This window comes from Drosophila busckii, chromosome X (genome assembly GCF_011750605.1).
Source record: "Drosophila busckii strain San Diego stock center, stock number 13000-0081.31 chromosome X, ASM1175060v1, whole genome shotgun sequence".
Taxonomy (NCBI): Eukaryota; Metazoa; Arthropoda; class Insecta; order Diptera; family Drosophilidae; genus Drosophila; species Drosophila busckii.
In genome coordinates, this window is record NC_046608.1 from 15,713,223 (window position 1) to 15,737,610 (window position 24,388).

A 24,388-nucleotide genomic window follows, 5' to 3' on the forward strand; every position below is an offset into this window, starting at 1 on the left:
TATTTGTCGTCTGTCGTAAACATATTTATAGACTTTAAGAACTATCATTTTTTCAGGCATTCTGTGAAAGTCTAACGTTCAAAGTTTTTTTTTTTTGTGTAAAATGTCCAAACAAAATTACATGTAAAAATTTCGTACCTCAAAATTCAAGTACATAACGCGCCTACACCAAGAGGAGCGCCTTTGAAGCAGCCACCAACCAAGTCGAACAACAATAACAACAGCAAATAACTGTAACCATTCAGCATTTAACAGCAACGGTTTAAGATGGCACAACAGCAACAGCAGCAGCAGGAGCAACAACCAGCGCAGCAGCTAAACGAGTTTACAGCGCTGCGTCTGTATAACAGCGTTGTAGGCAGCAATAATGCGCTGTTAACAGCTGTGCCAGTGGATCCACTAGCAACGACAACGGAAAACACCAGCAGCAGCAACAATAGCAACAGCAGTGACAACAGCAACAACACCAACTGCAGCAGCACGCATGTGGAAACAGCTGATGAGAGCGAGCTGCCCGCCAGTTTTCGACTGCCATTGGCATTGCCAGGTCATGCGTCGCAGGAGAGCATCCATTCGGCAAATGAGTTTGGAAATTTCTGTCGCATTTGCCGCTGGAATCGCAGCGATATGGAGCTTATCACTTGTCCCTGCAAGTGCAAGGGTAGCGTGGTAAGTTAGTCTCCGACAATGTAGAGTTGATCAGGTGATAGTTTCTATTCAATCGCAACATGTATATATATATATATATATATATATATATATACAAATGTCAGCTCTACAATCCCAGCTTTAAATACTAGCAAATTATATACTCTGCATTATTTAACTCCGTAGGGGCACATTCATCTAAAGTGCTTGAAACGTTGGATAATGCATCGACGCGAGAATCGCTGTGAGATATGCAATGCTCCATTCAATATCACCTCGGATCGGGCGAGCTTGAAGCAGATGGTGCGTGCGTTTTGCTGCGGGCGCTGTTGTGGCATGATTGTGAAGCATGTGCTGTTTAGCGCCTCATTAATGCCGTTAGCCCATGTCATATTGCAGCAGGTGAGCGAATGTTGCAATGGGCAGTTGCAACATTTACGGCTGCGCATGCTGCTTGCCATCATAGTCCAGGCTTATTTGCGTTTCTTTCATTGTGTACAGGTATTGCATTGCATGGATAATTTGAATCAGGGCTCCACCGAGCAGCTAACCGTCCAGGAGGTATTTGTTGCCTCGTGTGCATTGCTGACGTCCAGTGCGCTATTCTTTCACTTTTTCGAATTTGTGACAACGCGTTTCTTGCTGATACGCAACATTTTACGGCATTGGTGGATGTTTGGCAGCACCAATGACTTTGGCCTGGTGGAGGTTGAAGACGACACATTTGACTTGTTTTAATAGGAAATTCAAACAGCGCTAAAAACAGCAAGCATTTGACACAAATACTGGCAAAGCAATAGCATAAACCATAGCAATAGTAATAAATACATATATAGACTTTATTACAATTTTGACTGCAAAACAAAGTAAACATTTTGAATGGCTAACCCACAGTTCGCGGCGGTTATTTTCAAATTCAAATTTGAATTACTTTAGCACTTTACAGCACTGTTTGGTGCACTGCACCTTCAACTGGTAAGTAAGACAGTTCACTGTTAATTAATACAATTTTCATAGCTTAAAAAAAGCATTATGTTGCTGCCACAAACAACAGTAAGTTCAAAATTGAATTTTAGTTGCTGTTAACAGAAATGTTAAGTGCTTGGAAGCATTTTTGCAGTAGCTAGTTTATTTATAATAACGGCATGTATTGTACTAAGTTTTATGATTACATTTTCAAATGTATGTAGTTTGATTTTTAAGCTAACAACCCGTCATATTTGCATTAATGAACTGTACAAAAAGCTGAGGCACTTGAGGCAGTGGTGTTTGTGTAGTCTGACTTGGTCTACACGTGCTTCTTATAAATTTCTGTCTTAGTCTATTGAGTAGCATGGGCGTCATGGAGGTGGTGACCTTAACGGTTGTACTGCTGCCCTTAATGCGCAACTGTCCAAAGGCACCAATTTTCACAGCGCCCAGTATTTCGCTGATAATATCCTGCATCACATTATCGAACTCAAACAGATAGTTTGTGGCACCCAATGGTGGCTACAAGCAACAATTAGGTTAATACAATTGCAATTTCAAGCTCAAGTTGGAGTGCTTACATTTTGTGTGCTCAGATTTGGTACCAAGGATTTGGTTTCATACAGCGCCATGTAGATGTCTTCCATATTCAAGTTGTCCTCGGGTAGCGCCACGACCAAAGGACTGTCCCAGCGATTATTGCTTTGCGGTTCTTCGTAGCGCATGCAGAGTGAATCAAATACCTCACGGCTATAAGGCACATGTGAGTTGTTGGGCTTGGTTTGCTCCCCCAACAGATCACTGCCGCTGCGTTTTATGTTAAATTCCCAGGCCTTCTCCTGTGATATGCAACAGAAGAGTGTGCATTGTGTGGTGCGTGCTGATTTTGTCTGGCAGAACAGCTCATAGCGAAATCCTACAACAAGTAATGTTAATTAAGTTTATCTAGTTGAACAGTTAATGCGTACCTTTAATGTAGTTGCCGGCATCGAGTATGACCAGATCTTCCTGGTTAAGATGACGCGATGCCTCCGATTTCAGATCACCACGCACAACTTTCTCCTTTTGCGAATCCTCAAAGCAGGCATTCTTCTCGTATAACGCTTTGGGCACTGTTTCATTCTCGCTTATGAGATGCACCTTTATGCCTTTGCTTTGGATATAATCACGCAGCTGTTCTGCACGTGTTGTTTTGCCACTTGCCGGCAGTCCAGTAATTACGACAATTGGCATGTGAAATAAATTTAGAAAAATAAAGAACACCGAGAACAACAAAAACAAATAAAGAATTAACAGCAGCGCTGTCTAAACAGTACGGTCTAAGCACTTACTTAACAGTACCTGTCTAACAATCGATACCACATTTAGGTACTGCTCATGCTGTTGCTGTTAATTAACATAACAGCTGTTAAGCGCTACAAAAATTGTCTTTTGGATTTTGCTGGTGGATTATTTGTTGATACGTTTTTTTCTTCGTAAGAGAGTGAGATAAAAACAACATAATATTATAATTTAATGAAAGAACAGACTGCCCATGTCGGAGAATCAAAACCGCAGACGCTACCGCAATAACAACAACAAGAAACGCGTATGTATACAACAGGCAGGGACTAAAGTTAATAAACAAATAACATTTTAATTTTCCAGGATGAAGCACGACGCGTGGCTTCGCCGTCTGCGCCAGTGACGATAGCAAAGCGCGAAGACACGCCACGTGCAGTGAGCAGTGCCACAGTGCAGCCAAAGATCCTTTTAAAAAAAGAGCAGGAAAGCACTGAGCCGCCCACAGCCATTAAAACTATAATTATAAATCGCAGTGATGCCACAACATTGCCCAAAGAGAAGGATAAAGAGAAGGACAAGGAGCAGGATAAGGATAAGGATGTGCCGCTGCACATGACACGTGCCACATCGCTGCTGCTGTCCAATGGTGTCTTCAATGCGAATGCAAAGAAAATGTTCCATAAATCAAATACGGATTTTAGAGTTATAGGCGTGCTTGGAGCACAAAGTGTGGGCAAGTCTACGTTATTAAATCTCTTGGCAGCAGCGGAGCAAGGCGAAGACTATGACTACTATGAGCATCTCATCAGCGAGGCGGACGCATGCATATTCCGTACGCGACAAAGGACAAAGGATAAGGGCAAAAGCGTGCTACGTCCACGCACGGATACGCTGCAGTTCTTCATCACACGTGAACGTTATGTGCTCCTCGACACGCCACCGTTGGAGCAGCTGAATCAGCATAGTCTAAACACCATTTTTCAGCTGTTAAGCGTTTGTCATGTGGTGATCATAGCTTTGGATGGTCTAAATATGGAGCAACTGCGTTTATTGCACGCCGCACTTCGGCTGCGACCAAGCCAAGGCCTTGCGGGCAAGAATTTACCCCAGCTATTGTTTGTGCGCACGCGAGCACTGAGTGAGCACTATCAACCCGCCTGGCGTGAACGTCTGGAGCAGCAGCTCTCCTTGCTCTTCGGAGAATTTGTGACAGGCGAGATTAATTGCTTGTTGCTGCCGCAACTGCGCAGCAATGCGGAGTGCGTACATCACTGCGGCTTGCCACAGCTCGTACGTGAGCTGTGGGATTTTATATTGGGTCTGCCACGTTTATCCAGCAGCGATTTGAGTGAGCTGCAGTGGTTCGAGTTGCTGGCGGAGACTATGCGTAAATGTCAATTTAGCAGTCAGCACTTTGATAGCGTATTTACTGAGATTAAGCAGCAGCAGCTGGAACCGCGTCAAAAGCGCGCTAATTGGCGTGCTGAAACTTAATATGAACAAGTATAAGCGCGCTTCAGTTTATATATATCTTTTTATATTGCAGAATTAGCTATAATACAATATAATATATATAATATGTAAAATTAATATTTGTTAGCATAATGTTAAATTTGTAAATTTATTTGTATCCGAGGGTAAATGTTAGGGCTAACGTAAATTTAAACAAAAGGAGTGTTAAATAATGTGCAAGTTCGCAACACTGTCAGCGCTTCTATCGATTTCAAGTGAACTCGATTTCGTTATCTGTATGTCACATGTTTGAGACGAACCTTTGAGTCAAACTCGAACACGGATCGAACGCATGTTTATCGGCTCTTTTTCTGAAATATTTTTGCCTTTGCAGAAGCAGCTTGTTTTCGTGATCGAAATTGCTAAGCGAACGGACGTGTCGGATGCTCTGTGCACGCAAGACGAAAAAATTAAATTCGAAATTCGACGCGAAGTATATAAATATTAGGGAGCAATTGTCACAAAATAAAGGTATTTAAATGCGTATAAAATAAACATTAGTTGTGGAAATACGAAAAGATTTCGGTAACAGTGACAGTGCCTGTGATTTATTTATTTTCATTTTTTTTTGTTTGTTAATTGTATGCCAAAAAGGAGCAAATAAGACAAGAGCAAGTGACGGAACAAGTAGGCGGCGATAAGAGAAGCAAACTACATATTTTTGACGCAAATTATTAATATATATAAATATTTTTTTAAATGAAAATTTTTTGTTAATGTTATTGCTGATTTAATTTTGCCTAAACAGAACTATAAGTTTTTTACACACATGCGCGGCAATTTTTAAATAAGAAAACAATTGTTTTGTATGAGTGTGTGTGAGAATAACGGCACAAGCGAATGACAGGAGGAAGAAGTATTAAGACGCAGATTGGCAAATAGGCGCAAAATTTGATTATTTTTAAATGCTAATAACTAAACGTAAGAAAATACAGAGAGGAAAGATAGGAGGATATGAAATAAATACAATTGAGTGTGTACACATACACATACACGCACAGGCACTTACAAATCAACGGCAATAACAAAGTTGAGGCTACAGCCTTATGCAAACACATACACACACACACACACACTCGCAAATGCAAGGCAGCGAAGACAGACATGTGATTTTTGAGCTGGCAGCTCACACACACATGCGCATGCGACAGCGACAAGCTTATCTCTCTTTTTTTTTTTGAGAACTAAAAACGAAGACGATAAAAGCAAAGCAAACAGCACATAGCCAGCGTTTGCAGTGCGGATCGCCTGTTTTGAAACAAAAAGGAACACAAAAAAATTAAAGCAAACGCGACAAATTTTTTTTGCGCTCAAGCAATTGAGCTAGAAGTGTTTAAGAAAAAAATCCTTTTAAAAGAGAGCGAGAGCGTAAGAGCAATAGGCCGGCACCACGAGCGCGCGCACGTGTAATATTTACTAGTTGCGTATTGCAGCACGTTGTTGCGTTGCGTGTTTTATTTATTATCATTTTATATTTATTTGCTTTACTATTACGTTCTCTGAGCCGCAATAACAATAACAAAAATTAATAGAAACCATTTTTTTTAAGCAGCCATTATAACAACAACAACTACTACAAGAAAAACGTTGAAGCAGTGCAACTAAAATATAAAAATTAATGTCAAATAATTAATAAAAATACAAACGCAATAAATAACAAGAGAAAGAGAGAGGAAAGGAACAACAAAGTTAAAGCAAATTGTTTTTGTTGTTGCGGTAAGAAGCAGCAGAAAAAGAAGAACGTTGCGTGGGTACAAAGGTACAATAAAAACAAAAACAACAACACGATGTCTGCAACAATTGTACAAAAATCAACAAGTGGAAATATTGTTGGCAAATCACAATATTTCGATTGCTACGACATTTTGCAAACGGTGAGTACAACAAGAATTATTATTATTAACAGACAAACAAAACAAAAAACAAAAATATTTATACGAAAACACAAACTTTATTTTACGCTGATTCATAATTATTTTTGTCTGCTGCGACACTTGATAATTATTACAAAAAGCTACAAAAAACAAACGAAATAATATTAATTTAATATATGTATGTATGGTATGTATGTATTGTCTCTGTGTGGAAAATAACGCTACAAAAATTGATAAGAATTCATACACAGAGAGACATATGTATGTATGAAGTGGGCAGGTGTCCAGTCTGTCGAGCTCTCTCCCCTCTCCCTTGCTCTTGCTGTAACTGTTACTGTAAAACTTTTTATTGCATTGTCGTCATTGCATTAACAACTCAACTAAGCAAAGCTTTATGATTTTCAAAAGTTGCGCAGTCAACGTCGACAGCGGCAACTGCTGTTGTTGCCGTTGGGCATCATCGACAGCAAATTCGATTAAGTTTAGTAAGTTCCGGGTTTGGATTTTTTTATTTCGCTGTTGTTGTTGTTGTTATGGTTGCTGCTGTGATTTTTCAAGCGCGGCTTAAAGTTTAAAGTTATTTTTGCGTTACGTGCAGGTGTAAGAGTGAGAGAGCGAGAGCGCGCGCGCTATTGCTGCTAATAAATGCAATGCCGTTTGGGTCAAGTACAAGTTAACTTAAATAGCAACAAAATAAACAAAAACACACGCACACAGACGTACATTTGTCACAGGTTGTTGTACGATAAAAGTTGCAGAAGCCATGAAATTGCGCTGAACTTTGCTTTTGGCGCACAACACGTGTGTTATCGACTTATCGATTAAACTAGATCGTTTAACTAAGCAATTTAGCAACACACACATACATCCATACATAAAAACAATCATTACGCAGCAATAATTTTTAGTTGATGTAAGACAATTGCAACAAATATGCTGCCGAAAGCGAAAGGGCGCAATACACAGTCAAACATAGACTCACACACACAGACACATGCGCATGCATAGTATTGAAACTGAAACTGAACTGCACTGCTGCAAAGTTGCTGCGCTGCTTTTGTTTTTGTTGCTTTTGCTTTTGCTTAAGCCCATGCGGTCGCTCGATCGGTTTGGTTTCTTGTGTCTCTTTGCGCTTGCCTTGCGGTAGTTGTTGGCACAGCCGACAAAATTGTCATTAGCAATAACGTCGCGCTCCAACTTTAAACTCGTTTCTGTTATACATATATAAAAGCTTGTATGTATGTATTGGCTGTCTGCTTGTATAATAACAAGCTTCATAATTTTTATTAATAAACTTGCTGCTGTTTTGCATTTTATATGCATACATACATATGTATGTATATGTATCGAAGTGTTGGGTGTTTGCCAGTTGTATTTTTTGTCAGGTGGATGAAGCTGTTTAAACTCAAATTCACTTTTTCGCATAACTTTTGATTTCGTCGTTGTCTCGAGCTAAAGCTTGTTATTGTTATTGTTTATTGTGAAATTTATACATACATATGCACAAAGCTATTGTTGCTGTTTGCTTGCGCGCTTGGTTAGTTAAGAGCGCGAAACTCTTGCTGCTTTTGTTGTTGTTGTTGCTTATTTTGCTTGCGCCCAAAATGCTTAGTTTTGTTTTATAAGTACATACAGCTGTACATACATACATATGAACGTATGTATGTATGTATGGCATGGTACATATCAAATGCTCAATCGCTGCGTAATCATATTACGTTACGTTACATGCACGTAGAGCGAGTGAGATAGCGAGACACTTGAAACAGTAAACGTAAAGTGTTTTATTTTTTTTTTTTTAGTTATGTTGTTGAGTGCGATGGGAGGCGGGGGGTAAAGCAAAGATAGCAGGAGTTGGAGTATGCAGGCAAACAAACAGCATAGTGCGCTCTCTTTCTGCCCATGCTTGCCGTTTACTTGTGCGCGCAACCATTTTTATTTTATTTTATTTTTTGCTTTTTTACGAATATAATTCCATTTCCTGCCAAGGCGATAACAACAACGTCTCGCGACCGTTGCAGTATAGACTTGCATACACACACACACATGTATGCACACATACGCACACTTGTGTATATCCCGCCATTGCTGCTGCGTGACTACCTAACTAAAAAACAACAACAAGAAGCAAGCAAGCAGCAAATCAAAAAATTAAAAGGGACTTGAGCAAAGGCAGCAGCGCAGCTTGTATGCTGCTGCTGCTTCTCTGCTTCACTTTGCGATTGAATACAATTCGATTAATATGCGCCCGCCAACAACAGCGCAGCCGCAGCGGCAGCAGCAACAACAATGAACCTTAGTTGGCAACACTTGCTGCCAGCAACATGTTGCTAAATCTGCCTTTGAAAGTTGCCAAACTGTTGCTGACTGTTGCGTTTTTTTTTTATTTTGCTAACAACAAAATTTGCGTGCTTGGCTACTTGTTGCTGCGACTGCTTATTATTATCATATGTACATACGTATGTACATGAATACATATGTACATATGTTTGTCTGTTATCGTTAAGTTGTAAAATAAAATAACAAATAATAAACGAACAGAAAACGAGCCAAGCGAAATAAATATAAATATGTATGTACACACATACAGACATACAGACATACGTACATGTATGTAAGTAAGTATCAATAGCGTGTGCATGCTTCTGTCTGTATGTGCGTGTGTGTGTGTGCGTGCACTCGTGCGATGTCGTCGTTGCTCACAGCGTCAGCTACTATCTCCCACACCAAGACTCACACTCACTCACACACACATGCATATGCATGAGTTCGCTGTGTGTCTGTGTGTGTGTGTGTGCTCTCACTCAATTTTGATATTACGCGAGTTACGATCTTGACTCTCTGCCTGTCTCTGCTGCCCCGCCCCCAAGCCCCCCACTACGCTGCCTGGCTCACTTCATATTCTATTGTCATTGTTGTTGTAATCTTCAAATTGTCTTCATATGCGCCCTGCCTCCATGTTGTTGGTGTTGCCTTGCTAATGGCCGCTCAATTGAGTGCCAAAGTACACGCATACATACACACACATGCATGTATTTAAATACACGTACTGTGTATGTGCGTGTGTGTATGTGCGTGCGTCTTTATTTATGTTTTATTTTTTTTTATTTTGTTGCTGTTGCCTGTGGTGGGGTCGCCTTCAGCAGCTTGTTGTCTTGGCAGCAGAGTGGGGGGTGCGGATCAGCAGAAAAAATATAAACGAAACAGCTTAAGCTCGCATTAACTTTTTTTCGCTGACTATTGCTAAAGTAAGTGTTTGTATTGTATGCGCGTGTGTGTGTGTGAGTTTGCAACATTAGCATCGTTATCATTTTTAATGAGTTATCATTATAAACGCAAAGGCAGCCAACGGGAGGTTAAAAAAACAAAATTGATTCGCTCTGGCAACACTATATTTCTTTTTCTTTCTGCATTTAAATGCAACGACTAACAAAATACACTTCAATGTTAATTAAAAACGCGCTAAATATTGTATATATTTTTTTTATTTATTTGCAAAGTACATGCAAATAATACTTATGGCATTGTTTTTGTTAATTTTGTAAATAACTATCTAACGATAGTTTTGTTTTGACTTACTATCTAATCTAAAAAATAATTCAAACCGCGTGTTTCTCTTACAAAAAAAAAATAGCAACGTATAAGTTAAAAACATGTAAAAAACTAAATTTAAAAAAATTTATAATCATAAAACGATAAAAATAAATTATTTTAATATAAAATATATGCATAATAGATGGCATCATTTAGTAATTAAAAACAATAATTAAAGCAAGCAAATTAAAATGTTAGTTAAATTCGATACTAATGATTATCATAAAAGTTGTAGAAGATAAAGCCAGAAAATTAAAGTTTTGCATTCGTATACTATTGATTATTTCTAAAATCTTATTATTTTCATAGCTTTTTATTTATTGTTTGCAATGATATGGCAAAATATGTTTTATATGTCGGAAATGTCATACAAAGTGCTGACCCTGTTATTATTATATTCTGTTTTTTTTTTTAAATAGTATTTTTCCATTGTCGTTGCTGCATTGTCAGCTTGTAATAATAATTAATAATTATTATGATGATTATATGTTGTTGTTGTATTTAAATTGCATGCGGCACTTTATAACTCGAAACTCTATTAAAATGTATATATTGTATTTAATTTTTCTTTGGGGGATGCGAATTGGAAATAATGTGACATTAACAAACTTTTATTTATGCGGGTTTAGCAAGCGTAAGCGAGACCGAAAATTATTGTTGCAACATGGAAAATGTTTGCGCGCTCGTCTCTCAATTTGATTTGCCAATCTAAAAACTAAAAAAAACGAAAAAAATAAAAATAAAATAAATAAAACATCAATAAATACGAAACCCAAAAAACAACAAAATGAAACGAATTGTTGAATCTATTATATAATGAAATTGCCGTAGACTTGATAGTTGTTGTTTTTGTTGTTGTTGCAGCCGCTTTGAGTAGATTTCCATTCACATTCACTGTCGCTTTTTGATTACTTTTTTTCTGCTTTGTACGGGCAATCGCCGTCTCTCTTTCAACTGGTTTTCACACACACACACACACGCGTGCGCACGCACACACCCGCACACATTTCAGGATCTATCTTTGCAGGCTTATATAGTGCGTATTGATTGCTGCTCCCCTCCCCCCCACACTCTTTTGCCCGCTTTACTTAACTCTACCCTCGAAAAAAAAAAAAACATTTGCCGTCGTCGTCGCGTCGTTGATTTAGTTTGCCGCTCACGATTCGAGTTCAAATGTGTGGAGATCCCATCGAAGACCCTAAACCTAAACCCAAACCCAAAGCAAACCACAGCGCAGCGCACCGCACCGCACTGATTCCCTCCTAGCCATTTCATAACCCCGCAGCAAACGATCGTCCGACCGAATGAACGAACGACCGTCCGACCGACCAATTGACGGACCCGACCACGTGTTCAACATATTCTTAACATGTTGGGCTGCTGTCTGCCTGTTTGCTTGCCTGCCTGCCTGCCTGCCTGCTTGCCTGTTCTTCCCCCCTGCCCCTCTCGCTATCCGTCTCCCTATCACTGGTTTGATAGTTCTACAAGTCGCACTGTTTGCCTGCTTCGAATGTTCTGCTATAGCCTGTTTAGCACTTTTGTATACCCTACAAACTATTCAGAACTTGTTGAATGCTTGGACTTTGTCTTTGATTTTAAGCGATAAAAATGTAATTTTTACGTAACAGAGTTTTGAGCATTTACTGAAAGCTTAGAGAAACTAAAAATCAAAGCTTTGCACATGTATTGAAATTATAATAATACAAAATTAAAAAGTTTATTAAAAATACAAATTAAAATGTATTGCAATTGCATAATTAAATCAATTGAAAATTAAATTAAATAAGTGTCTTCGTCTTAAATGTTTTTATACAGAATTTTAATAAAATACAAATTTAAAATATTTGGAAAACTAATAAAAAAAGTAAACTGAATATAAATTCAAATTAAATAAAAATAAATTTAATTAAATATAATTGAAATCAGATTGAATTAAATAAAATAGATACTCTGCTAGAATACTATATTTATTTTTTTTATAGGGTATTTAAGTATTCAGGTTTGCCTGCGCTGCTTTACACAGTTATTTGGGCCTTTTTCTTATTTTTATTGTAGTGTCTTTTTATTGTTGTTTGCCTTTTGGAGTTTTTGGTTGCTCTGGGGTTATCAAATTGCCGATATACACAAATTTATATGCATGTGTGTGTGTGTGCGTGTGAGTGTATTGGTATTGGCAGGCGTTAAGACGCGTTAAGAATTGTGAAGCAGCAAGTGGCAACGAAACGGAGCAAAGCAAAGCAAAAACTAAATAAAAGAAAACATAAACAATCAAAGGCAACAAGTTCCTTTTTATTTATGTGTCTTTGCATGTGTGTGTGTGTGTGTGTGTGCAACAGCTGCAGCATATACAATAATAATAAAAAAGGAATCCTTAACCCCTACGTTGGGGGTTGATTCTCTTGCATAATGTTTTTAACTTTACTTATGCTTCTGCCGTTTATTTACGCACATACTTCAGTTCACTTTACGTTACTTGTTGCTTATCAGCGAAAAACAATAAAAAAAACTTAATAAAAACAAAAATGAAAAACAAATAGATTATGGCACATAAACTAACTAAAAAGCTATATACACACTATATATGTATGAGTATTGTCTTATCGTATTAAATCAACTACAAACACACATATGTATTTACATTTTACATAGCATAAGAAAACTGCAGCTAAAAGAAAAATATAAAGATAGCAAAGTCATAATAAACCTTATATATATTTTTTAAAATATTGTGTTTAAAATAAAAAGTTGCGCTAGCTAATACAATAAAAGGGGCAGTACTTTTTTCCATAAAACATTTTTTTTTCAATATTTGAACTCAAGTATTTAATTGCTTAAGAGTTTTTGATTTATTGTTATAAATATTTTGATTAGTTTCTATGCTTAGTTTAAAAAGCATTTGTATAATATTTTTTTAATCAGAGCAGAGCTGTCATTTTATTTTTAAGTACACACACATACACGCAGCTGTTTGTACGTATTTGTGTGTTGCTTTTTGTTGTTTGCCTGATAAGCTAGTAAGATTTTTCCATATATGTATATAGAGCAAACAAAAAACAAACAAGAAATAGTTATGTCTCTTCAGTCTCTGGGCACAGGAGCTCCGCGCCTCTGGCTCTGTCAGACAGTAAAAGATAGAAAGAGGCGAAAAGGTGAAGTGCATTTGAAGAAGTAGATGGAGAAGGAGGTGGAGGTGGAGGAAGCATGTCTGGGGAATTGATGGGGTCAAGCTAAAGCAAGTAGTGGGTATTGGTTTTTTTTTTTTTTAATTTATTATTTGCCTTTTAAGATTAAAGAGACGAACGTAAATATTGAAATGGTCGAGAAGTAAAGTATAAATATTTTTCAATTACAAATAAAGACATGGAATGCTTGTGTAATGCTAAGCTTCGAATAAATAAAGTATTATTTAGTGTTTAGGGGTTCAATAACAGCTGAGTCAATAACAACAACAGCAAATTGATTTCCCCCTAACCGCGCGTTATCGATAACGTCATGCACTTATCGATTGTGTCGTAAATTTGTTTTTACGCGCCTAGCACACATAGAAGGGAAATATATAAAGTAAGGCAATAGCGATAAGGTTTGACACCCCGCCAGTTCACTGATAGTCAAGCCAACAACAAACACCAACGAATTTTAATAGCCAGCTAGCGCTTAAGAGAGAGAGCGAGGGAAGAGAGGGGAGAAGTTTAAGAGCAGAGCGTAGAGGGTTATTAGAACAACATTTAAGGGCATGGAATTGTGTATATAATTAAAAAAAAAATCATTTAAAATAAGGAACAGCATGTTCTAGAGCTCGCGCTCAGCCAAGTCTTATCAGTCTATATATACATATATATAACATATCTATATACGCTTATATGCGCATTAAGTGAATCTAAAAAGTTAATTAACTAACTTTAAACAGCTGACAATTAAAATTCTGATTTATGCATGCAGCATATCTGTGGAGCAAGCGATATCTGAGAATCAGAGAGAAAGAAAAAGATAATTGAAACAACAAAAATATCGTTTATATAAATCTTTGTATTTATCGCGTATTAAAGTTGTTCAAAAGCAGCGTGAACATGCAGCCATATCTTTATATATAAATGTTGCATATCATTTTTCTAGCTATTAAAGTAAAGTGCAAACTGCAGCACGTGTTGTTTCAATTTTTTTCAGATTTGTTTTTCAACTAAATTTTATTTATTTTTTTTACATACAATGTTATATTTTTAATAAATTAAATAACTTAATGGCGCGCATGTTACTTAGAAGTTTGTTAGGCTTAAATTGGTACAAAGTTCCCTTTTTTTTTTATTTAGCGCTACCATTGAAATCGAAAGTTCAGACAGCCGTAAACAAATATATATATATATGTATACTGTATATTTTTTCTACTTGAGCAATTATTTACGCGTCGCAGCAGCTCCAAAGTACACTGAAAATAAAGCCTAAAAAAAACACAAAAGGTAAAAAAATAAATAAGGTCTTGACTTGAAATCAATTTTGAGCAAGAACGACGAGTTATAGCTTTCGTTTAATTATTTATTTATTTATTTGTTGTGTGTGGCTTTTGAAATGCGATATAAACTATTTGTTGTGTTTTTTTTTCAAACAATGCAGTTAACCTACATAAAAAATAACAACAAATAAGACGACAGGCAATGCAATGCAAAGTTTAAACACAAAAAAGGAAAAAAAAAACATTTTGTAAAGCGTACATGCAATTTGCATGCCCTTCTTTTTTATTGTTGTTGCTGTGTATTTGTTTATACAAACACACACACACACAGACGAATTGAACACGCAACTTGCAATTTCGTTTTACAACTTTAATTTTTGTATATTTTGTTGTTGTCGGAAACTGCAATTCCGATTGCATAAGCTGCGAAGCGAGAGAGCCAAAGCCAAGCTTTTGAGCTTTGTTACAAGTTGGCTTAAACAAAAAAAAAAAAAAATAACAGAAACTAGCGCAGCGCCTTGCATATTGCAAAATACAGCGAGAAAATCTGAAATAATTACATATACTTAAAGCGTATATTGTAATTAATTTTATTTAATGAATAACATGGCAAAGAAACAATGTTGTTGTTGTTGTTGTTGATGTTGCTGCTCTTAATGATTATTGTTGTGCTCCGAATTTAGCAAGGCCAAGTTGTATAGTTGCTGTTGTTGTAAAGTTTTCTTTTTATTGTTTTTTATTATGTGTGTGTGTGTGTGTGTGTGAGTGTGTGCTGCCTTTATTATTATGTATTACTTTTGTAGCCGGTTCGCAAAGCAAGTCCAAAACGCAAGAGGAGGAAGCAAAGCCCAGCAGCAAAATCGAAACTAAAAACTCAAAGCGTCGCGTCAAAGCGATTGGCAATGAAATGAACGTAAAACTGGCACGACGCATGCGTCGGTCGCTGCTGCTGCTGCTGCTGCGCATGCGCGCTCTCGCTCTATCGCTACACACGTGTGCGTGCCTCTGCGTGTGTGTGTGTGTGTCTGTCTGTTCGTCTGCAGGCAGCGGCAGCGAAGTCGACGTCGCTTACCAAATATTAAACAACGGACAATGAAAACGACACGAAAATGTGAAATGCTCCGAAATCATCGACCTAGACCTCAATCGTTGCTTGGGCCAACTCGTCGCTCTCACTCACTCTCTCTCTCTCCCTCTCCCTCTCCCTCGCCCTCGCTTACTCTCTTACCACCCGCTGTGCTGCTGTTGCCTCATGTATTTTTGTTTGCCTTGTTACTTGTTGCGTTTCAACTCCAAAAACCAAAGACCAAAACCTTTGGTAATATTATGTAAATTTTTTTTTTATTTATTTTAGTTTGCTTGACGAAACTTAATGACTTGAAACTTGCAGACGACATTCGATTTTTCCTTTTCTGTCTGTGTGTGTGTGTGTGTGTGTGTAATCCGGTGTTGTAAACATTGCAAAATAATTTACTGAAATTAAATGCAATGTGCGGGTTTTTTTTTCACGCGCTCTTAATGCAAAATTATTTTTGTTGCTTTGTTGCGGTTTTGCAAAAAAAATAAAAAATATATGTACATAAAGCTTTCTAAATGCTTTTAATTAAGCAGCGCAAGTATAAGTTGTTGCTTTAAATAATTTAATGCATTTAATTGCTACACTTGTAATTTATTTATTATTTTATTACACTGCTGATAAAAATACAATTTATTTATTTATTTGCTTTCGACAAATTTGAAGTAATCACATTTCTCTTTTGTGTGTGTGTGTGTGTGTGCGGCTTTTGTATTTTTAATTAAAACAATAAATACATGCGCCCCCCTTGCTGCTCAATTTAATTATTCAGAATGAGTTGCGAATATTTTGCATATTTTTAAATTTGTGATTTAAATTAAAGCATATCAGTTGCATTTCCAAGAATATGCAATAAATTAATATTAAAAACAAATATTTGAATACAAATAATGAAATATGTGCAAGTTATTATTTGACTTATTTATTTAACTTTTTGGTATTGTTTTGTAATTCTTTTTAAAATATTTATAGCAATTGTTGAATGCATTTAATTTGCTGGCTGCATCTATTGTAAGCGCGCTGGCTAATTTTGCTTTTATGTTTTATCTTATCCTGTGCACACTCCCAATACCCCCCACACCCCAGCACCACCCACTCTGCCATTCTTGGCGCTTGTTTGTCACGTATTGCAGTAGCAGAGGCGCGGCGCAGCCCCCAGCGCGCGTTTGCGCTTTTATCAGCAAGTGCTGCTGGCTTTGGAAGCTTTATTTGACATGTGCATGCAGTTCTATATACAAGTGTGTGTGTGTGTCTCTGTGTGTGTGTGTGTGTGTCTTTTATATGTGCGTATGTGCATTGATTATTTTACTCTTCAAGTGAATGATAAACAGTCGTCGTCGGGGCAACTTAGAAACAATATTAATAACAGCAACAATAGCCAAGAACGACAACAACAACAACAAGAGCAGCAACAATTGACCGGCCACTGGGCATACACAACAGCAATTGAGCTTGACGACAACGACGACGACGACGACGACGACTGCAGATCCGTTGATCGATTGAGCAACAACAGGCCACCCCCCACCCCAGCTACCCTCACTCTTGGTCGCTCTCACTCTCTTGCCTTACAATATGCACATACTCAATTCCAGCATTCTATATGCCATGATTTTTTTTTTATTATTTGTTTGTTTTTCCAAGCGCTCTAGAGAGGGGAAGCTATATGCACTACAGCTGTTGTTGCTGCTGCTGCTGTAAGTGAAGCGACTGGGGTGGGGGGCTGGTGGGGTTAGTAGGAATTGAGATGTTGTTGCTCCATGTGTTAATTTCCAAGTCAAATTTGCCTTGCGACAATTAAAACAATTCACGATGAGAGGCCACAAACGCAAAAGAAAAGGAAGGAGTGTGTGCTGTGGTGGAGTGGGGTGGGGGGAGGTTTTGTGTGTGGCATACATAAAGTTTTAATTTAGTAAGGAGTGTATTATGACGGGAAGTAGCAAAATTTATGCATAAAATGCTTAAGTTCATTGTTATGCGCTATCGATATGTTATCGATAAGTGCGCAAGCATGTAGTTTGTTATACATACAAATATTTGCTTGCGTAAATTATGCAATTTTTAAATTATCGATAATTCAATATCGATATGTTATCGATAACACGCTAAACATTGTTGTTGTAGCTGCAACAAAGCAGGAAATAATAAGTAACCAGCAACATTTAAATTTACTTAGATTTATCGATAACAACTGCGCTCTTCATTTTCAGCGCAGTCGCTCCATAGCTTATTTAATTTTTTTTTTTTATTGTTGCTGCTGCTGCTACAAAGTTATTTTTTCCGCCATGTGCTTATTATTATTGAACATACTTGAACTTCCAGTTTTTGTTTTTTTTCTAAATAAACGTAACTAATTGTTAATGTTATTCCCCCATATAAACATATATATGTGTATGTGTATTTGTATGTGTGTGTAAGCGCCAATAGCTGTGCAAATCGTGCTGTCTTTAGAATTATAAATAACACCTATAATAACTATACAAATATACATATGCATATATGTTTTGTATATATATATACTGTACCCCCTGGCCAATTCGCTGCCCCTGCTTTGCCGGCAAAGCATTAACTTTGTTGTGAGCAGAATAAAGATCACAGGCTATTGCTGTCTCGCTTGCACGCGAGCTGTTGTTGACTTTACCAATGTATGGGGCCTGTTAGCTCATCGAGGTTATGGATATTGCGTCGTCGTCGTCGACGTCGTCAGCGTTTTTGCTTTTTATAAACCAGTTAGTCTTCAGCATCATGTCTCTCACTCTAACGCACACTCCCTCTGTGCATGTGTGTGTGTGTGTTAACGTGTTTACAAGACAGCAACAACAATGGCAAAATCAAGCTTGAAAAAAAAAAATAAAAAACTTACCTAACAGCAAAATATATGTAAATATATATAGAGTTTTATTTTATTTGAATATGTAAAAATCCCTTTATATATAGCTGCGCCTAAATATTATTAATCCAAATGTCAAATTGGCAATTGAAGCAGATTTTTCATTTCTAACCGGAACTCCAAAGCCACAAGCGCTGCCACTAACAAATACACACACACACACACAGACATACACATACACATGCATACATTAGCAAGGTCTTATTGGCAATAAAAGCTTAAACAGCAGACTCTGAACAACAAAAACAATAATGAACACAAAGTAAACAAAAGTCAGCTCTGAAAAAGTCGCAAGAAAACGTTAGAAGGGACTAACAAAACAATAGCTAGGAAGAAGAAGAGGAAGCAACAGCAGCAGCACAAGCTAAAACAGCAAACAAGCTTAGGCAAGAAGAAGAGAAGCAGCAGCAGCAACAGCAGCTGAAAAGAACGCAAAAGGCCAAGCCAAGCCAAGCCACAACACAACGGATGGCAAAGAAAAGTAAACTTATTTTCATTTTCAAATGAAAGGGAAATTCTCACCTAGATGAAAGATGCCAACTGAAAGAGCGAGAGAGCGCATAGATACAGCTAGCTAGATAGAGAGAGTGCGATGGAGAGACAGAGAGAGAAACAAGACTTGCAGTCTAGTCTAGGCATTAGCTAAACTTAGATTAGAGTGGATACATTTGCTAGAAACTAAAAAAAAAAGCAGTGTAAAAATTTAGCAATTTTTTTTTATTTGTTTTTAATTTTTGCGCATTTTAAGGCATTTAGGCTATTTACTTTGCTACTATAAAAAATTGTTTGAAATAATTAATTTTCAAATTTTTCGTTATATTTCTGAGTTCATGGCTGTTATTTATTTAAGCAGCTTTGCTTGAAACTATTTCCGCAGAGCTTATGAAGCAATATTTGATTTTTGATTTTAAGAAATACGCATAAAATGAAATATATGTGGGCTTTAGTTCATAAAAATGTTCCACTTATTGTTTGCATAGAGCTCAAAAGCTGTTCTGGTTTTGTTTTTTTCGATGCCTGATCTATTTTAACGCTATTTAATATTGGTTGTATGCTTTAGGCTTTTCGGCAGTTGTGCCTTTTATTTATTTGCGCATTGTTGTTGCTGTTGTTGCTTTTGGCCAATTCCGAGACAAACAGGGTATAAAGCATGACTAGCGCTTTGCTTTGCGAGCGCAGAGCGCACACTCCTGTTTATCTTGTCTTTTGCAGCAGAGAGAGAGAGAGAGAGAGAGAGAGAGAGAGCAAAGAGTGAGCGCGAATGATCGCGGTTTTGACTTGAAGTTGTTTTTTGAACACGTTTAAGCGTTGCGACGAGATACCCCACCCAACCCCCCCAGCCCACTACACACAAGACATAAGCCACTTGTCTGCCTGCCTGCCTGCCTGGCTTGCCTGCTGGTCTGACTATAGCCAAACACACATACATATATATTTATATCTGTTCGTCCGTCCGTCTGTCTGTGTGCGTTGCTTTATGCAAGCAGCAGCAGCAGCAGCAGCAACTTTGGATGATGCCGTAAGCGCAAAGTTGGTCATAACAATCGTTAAAAAACACAAAAAAAAATAAGTTTGCCAACTTGTTGCCGCGCTACGCTCGTGTCAGCGTTGCCAGACTGTTTGCACTCTATCAGCTGTTTATCTATTGTGGGGCCCTAACAACAGTTGCTCAATTTGCAAAACAAAAACAAAGCCCAAGCCCAAGCAATATATATAAATTGAAATGCACATGCAATGCCATTTTCTCAATATGTTTGTATTGCATTTCGCTTGTGCGTCACAGCAATTATATTCTCATAGATCGGAATACCATATATATATATATGGCAACGATTTTAAGCAACTCATTTTAATTACTACAATTTACTATCAATCTGAGTTGACCGAGCAACCAGATTGTGCATTATTGTTATGGAGCGAGCTGATGCCTCCAGATTTAAGCGGATATATAGCTGAGCTATAAACGTATAGTGCGCTTTGCGTTAATGTTGCTCGCTTGACAGCACTGAAAAATTAATTAGAGTGCAACAAAAAAAATTCGAGTTCGAAAAGTGTGAAATATAAGCAAACAAGTCTAAAAGTGCTAAAGTGCAAAGTTCGAAAGTCGAACAGTCAACTTTGTAACTCAATTTTACTGCCATAGCAAACTAATGTTTCAATAGCAATACTTGTGGCTATTTGTATTCGAATTATGCTTATAGCGCATTAAAATGTCGAATTCGAAATATATATTATTAAATATATAATCAAGCAGCGCATAAAGTTTTATTTTATGCTAAAAGCACAAAATTATTAAATGAATCGCTATCATTTTTGAAATTCGAAATTCGAAGAGTCGCACAATGCCTTAAAATGGGTTAATGATGCGCGCTTAAATATAAATACATATGTATATAATTTTTATTTATTTATAAATGCTGTACAAATAATTTCCCAAGCTTTTTTTGAAATACAGCGCTGAGACTGCAACAGTCTGGCAACGCTTGCAGCGGCGGCGCACGCGCCTCTGTCGCTCTTTTTATTTAACTCTTGCGCATGTAGCTGTAGCTGTAGCTGTAGCTGTGTGTATGACTGTATTGGTGAGTGAATGTTGAGTGTGCGTGTTAAGAGCCAAAAGACAACCAGTTTTGCCTGTTGCCGCTGCTGCTGCCTTTTTCTTCTGCTGCTGCTGTCGCAGTCGCTGCTGCTACGGCAACCCAAAAATAAAGTCTCATTTTTTTTATTATTCGTGGTGGCTGCTGCCGGACTTTGGGCTGCGCTGCTTGGCTTTGCAGAGAGCCATTGTTGCTGTTGTTGTTGCCGTTTGGGGCATTTTGGGCTGTCGGCCTGTTTGGCGTGTTGTTTGGCTTGAACTTGAGCTCTATACATATGTAATTGCAGTTGCGTGTTGTTATTGTTAGTTGTAGTTGGGCTACCTCTTTCCATTTTATTGCTGTATATGTGTGTGTGTGTGTCTGTGTGTGTGTGTTGGTGTTGGCTTGGCTTTTTTGGTTGCATAACGTGTTACAGCATCGCACGAAAATGAGCAACAGCAACAAGCAGAGCCGTAGCAACTATTGAAACTGATGACGACACACGCAGAGTCTGATTGGGAGATTGGGCCTGAGCTTAGGTGAAGTGAAGTGTAGCAAGAGGGGGCGGGGGGGAGCGGCGTTCAGGGGGGTGTTTGTAACTATGAGCAGCTGTGCGCTCAGCTTTGGTTTTTTTTTTCTGTTTTTTTGGGTTGTTTGTATTGGTTAATCGCTGGAAAATTACATAAAAATAAATATAAAATAATAATACAAATTTGTGTTGCTGTTGCTTTGGCTTTTGTCGTCGCGTTTTTTTGCAATATTTTTTATTAACATTACAAATGGCAGCGAACCAAAAATTAATTTGTAATAAAAATTGAAATATTTCTTTTTTTCTTTCTGCTTTTCGCTTTTGCGCTTATAGGTCAAGTTAAAAAACAAAAAAAAAAAAAGTAAAAGTATTTGCCTAGCATTTGTTTGTCTGTTTGTCTCTTCTTCTTTGGCTTTTGCCATTTACTGCTCTCTCGTTTACCCAAAAAAAAAAAAAAAAAAAAAAAAACAATATTTTTTAATTTTTTGCTTGGTTTTGTATATTTTTTTCTTGCGGCAGGTTGTCAGCGATCTGCAGCCGGCGCAGCAGCATCAACTCCAGCAGCAGCCGTCAACACAGGATCACATCCTGGACGCCAGCATGGATCAACAGCAGCCAGGACTAAGCGCAGCCGACAAGGAGCAGCTCCAACAGCACAATCAGCACAATCATCGCCTACATGGCGCTCTCACTCGCACCATCTCACAGCCAGCTCAACGCCAACAGCAGCCCCAGCAGCAGCAGCAGCAACAGCAACAGGTGGGCGCTGGTCCTTTCAATCCCTTGGTGGCCATTATCGAAAACTTGGGCAGCATGAATCTGCATCGCAAGCTGGAGCGCACACAGTCTGAGCCTTTGCCGCCGCAGCAGCCAATGAATACCTCACGGTAAGTATTTTCTCTAGAGTAAAGTTGCAAGAGTGTAGGGTCAAACTCTATCTATAGATAGATATTCATTAGAAACCCAAAAGAGTTAAGAACTGACAATATAAAGCAGTTGTGCAGTCTTAAGCTCTTATAAATATTAAACACTTTTGCTTAATTTTTTTTATTATATCATATCACTTATTTAAATGCATTCATATATGTATCTTTGTTTATATGTCTACAGCTGTCTTATTTCATATATTTTTGTATTCTAAGTTCAATTAATTTTTTAGTAAACAAAGAAAATTAAATTCTCTAAGATTTACGTACATTTTCAATTTTTATAGTACTTTTTTAATTTTATAGTAGCTGTTTCTTTTTATTTTTAATGTAATTTCTTATAGTACCTTATTTTTTTAATTCCCTTGTACTTATTTGAATTTTTATAGTACTTTTTTGATAGTACTTTTTTTTTTATTTATAGTTACTTTTTTTTTTGTACTACCTCTCGTATTGAAGCATGTAGTTTGTTAGACTTTTAAAATATTAAATAATATTTTTTTATTATATGTTTTGTTCGGCAGCTTTAGATATTTGTACTCTTTAATTTCTATTTATTTTATATTTTATCTTGTGTTTTTGTTTCTTTGCGTTTATTGGCATTGCAGTTATAAGACGGAGCTGTGTCGCCCCTACGAGGAGGCGGGCGAATGTAAATACGGAGAGAAATGTCAGTTCGCTCATGGATATCACGAGCTGCGCAACTTGCAGCGTCATCCCAAGTACAAGACCGAATACTGTCGCACTTTCCACAGCGTCGGCTTCTGTCCCTATGGAGCGCGTTGCCACTTCGTGCACAATGCGGACGAGGCGCGTGCTCAGCAGCAGCAGCAGCAACAACAGCAGCAGCAGCAGCAGCAGCAACAGGCCGCCGCGCAAGCCAAGCGACCCACACAGTTGAGCAACGGCACCAACAATAGCAGCAGCAACAACAACAACAATAATAATAATAATAGTCAATACTTTTTGCCACTGAGTCCACCACTGAGCATGAGCACTGGCTCGGATCGTGAATCGCCCACTGGATCGCTGTCGCTGTCGCCGACAAATTCGTTAACAAATTTTCCATTCAATGATGCCACAGCCACGGCTTACATGCATTTGGCCAATGCCAGTAACAACAACAACAACAATAGTGCAACTATGAATGCTGGAAATTCAGGCGGTGGCGGCAACTCGTCCTCCGCCTCATCGACTTCATCGGCTTGCGGCTTGGCGCCTGCCAACGCCGACACGCCAAATGCGCCCTTTCGCGTGCATACGCCGCCGCCCAGCTACGAGTGCCACGCCCACGAGGCCAAGCAGCTGCTGCAGAAGAGCATTAGCTCACCCATGTCCATGTCGATGTCGATGCATCACTATCATCAGCAGTCGCAGTTGCAGCAGCAGCAGCAGCAGCAGCAACATCATCTTCAGCAGCAGCAGCAGCAGCAGCAACATGAGGAGGCGCCTCGCTTGCCCGTCTTCAATCGACTGAGCTCCGCCGTGGAGGCTTACCAGCAGCACTCAAATCTAGGACTTTAGGACCTACAACCACCACCACAACAACAACAACAACAACTGACAAAACAAATCTCAAATCTTAGCTCCCCTTAACTTCCACCCCTCCCTCCCCTCCATCCCTCCCACTCTAAATGCGCACCCACTTCTTAGCTTGAAGCTCTCTTTCTTGCGCCTCACATCAAAACTTTGATTTTGGCAACGATTTTGCTCAAAATTCTCTAGACTAAATTTAATTTAAAAAAAAAAAAACCCAACAAACATTATCGAGAACACTTGCATTTAACTATCGATATTATCGACAAACAGATCCAAGCTCCTAAACTCTTCCTACTCCTTTATACACTTAAACAGACCCCGTCATATTTATATAAAATTATTAGTCTTTTATATACACACACTTATATATATATATTTATAGCTGATATACGTGTAATTAATTATCTTCTCTCGCTTGCTGTTTTTTTTTAAATTATTTAAAACTGAAATTATATATACCTACATACATATATATATATATATATAATATATACCAAGGTATATAAAAAATATTTTTTATTTTTGCAA

General features: G+C 37.9%; 4 protein-coding genes across 7 annotated transcripts; 3 read left to right on the forward strand and 1 right to left on the reverse strand.

The window, feature by feature from the left end:
* The first annotated feature begins 28 nt into the window (after positions 1-28).
* Positions 29-1,503, forward strand: LOC108605309. The gene is made up of 3 exons (XM_017994979.1): positions 29-669; positions 835-1,050; positions 1,150-1,503. The coding sequence occupies exons 1-3, from the start codon at positions 268-270 to the stop codon at positions 1,384-1,386; spliced, it is 855 nt and encodes a 284-aa protein (XP_017850468.1). The 5' UTR covers positions 29-267; the 3' UTR covers positions 1,387-1,503.
* A 242-nt stretch (positions 1,504-1,745) lies between these two features.
* LOC108605307 (protein KTI12 homolog) lies at positions 1,746-2,929 on the reverse strand. The gene is made up of 3 exons (XM_017994977.2): positions 2,586-2,929; positions 2,199-2,533; positions 1,746-2,139 (listed from the first exon to the last, which is right to left on the reverse strand). Exons 1-3 carry the CDS (start codon positions 2,848-2,850, stop codon positions 1,852-1,854), a joined length of 888 nt encoding a protein of 295 aa, XP_017850466.1. The 5' UTR covers positions 2,851-2,929; the 3' UTR covers positions 1,746-1,851.
* Positions 2,930-3,069: 140 nt separating this feature from the next.
* LOC108605306 (protein SMG9) lies at positions 3,070-4,442 on the forward strand. The gene is made up of 2 exons (XM_017994976.1): positions 3,070-3,205; positions 3,265-4,442. Exons 1-2 carry the CDS (start codon positions 3,152-3,154, stop codon positions 4,393-4,395), a joined length of 1,185 nt encoding a protein of 394 aa, XP_017850465.1. The 5' UTR covers positions 3,070-3,151; the 3' UTR covers positions 4,396-4,442.
* Positions 4,443-4,563: 121 nt separating this feature from the next.
* On the forward strand, positions 4,564-24,240 carry LOC108605305 (protein TIS11). 4 transcript variants are annotated; one of them, XM_017994974.2, is made up of 4 exons: positions 4,564-4,884; positions 5,963-6,287; positions 21,915-22,282; positions 22,921-24,240. In XM_017994974.2, exons 2-4 carry the CDS (start codon positions 6,201-6,203, stop codon positions 23,843-23,845), a joined length of 1,380 nt encoding a protein of 459 aa, XP_017850463.2. In that variant the 5' UTR covers positions 4,564-4,884; positions 5,963-6,200; the 3' UTR covers positions 23,846-24,240. The 4 variants fall into 4 exon arrangements, with proteins under 4 accessions (XP_017850463.2, XP_017850460.2, XP_017850464.2 ...); XM_017994971.2 differs by having other exon boundaries at positions 5,966-6,287; XM_017994975.2 differs by having other exon boundaries at positions 4,567-4,884; positions 5,966-6,287; positions 22,930-24,239.
* The last annotated feature ends 148 nt before the right edge of the window (positions 24,241-24,388 follow it).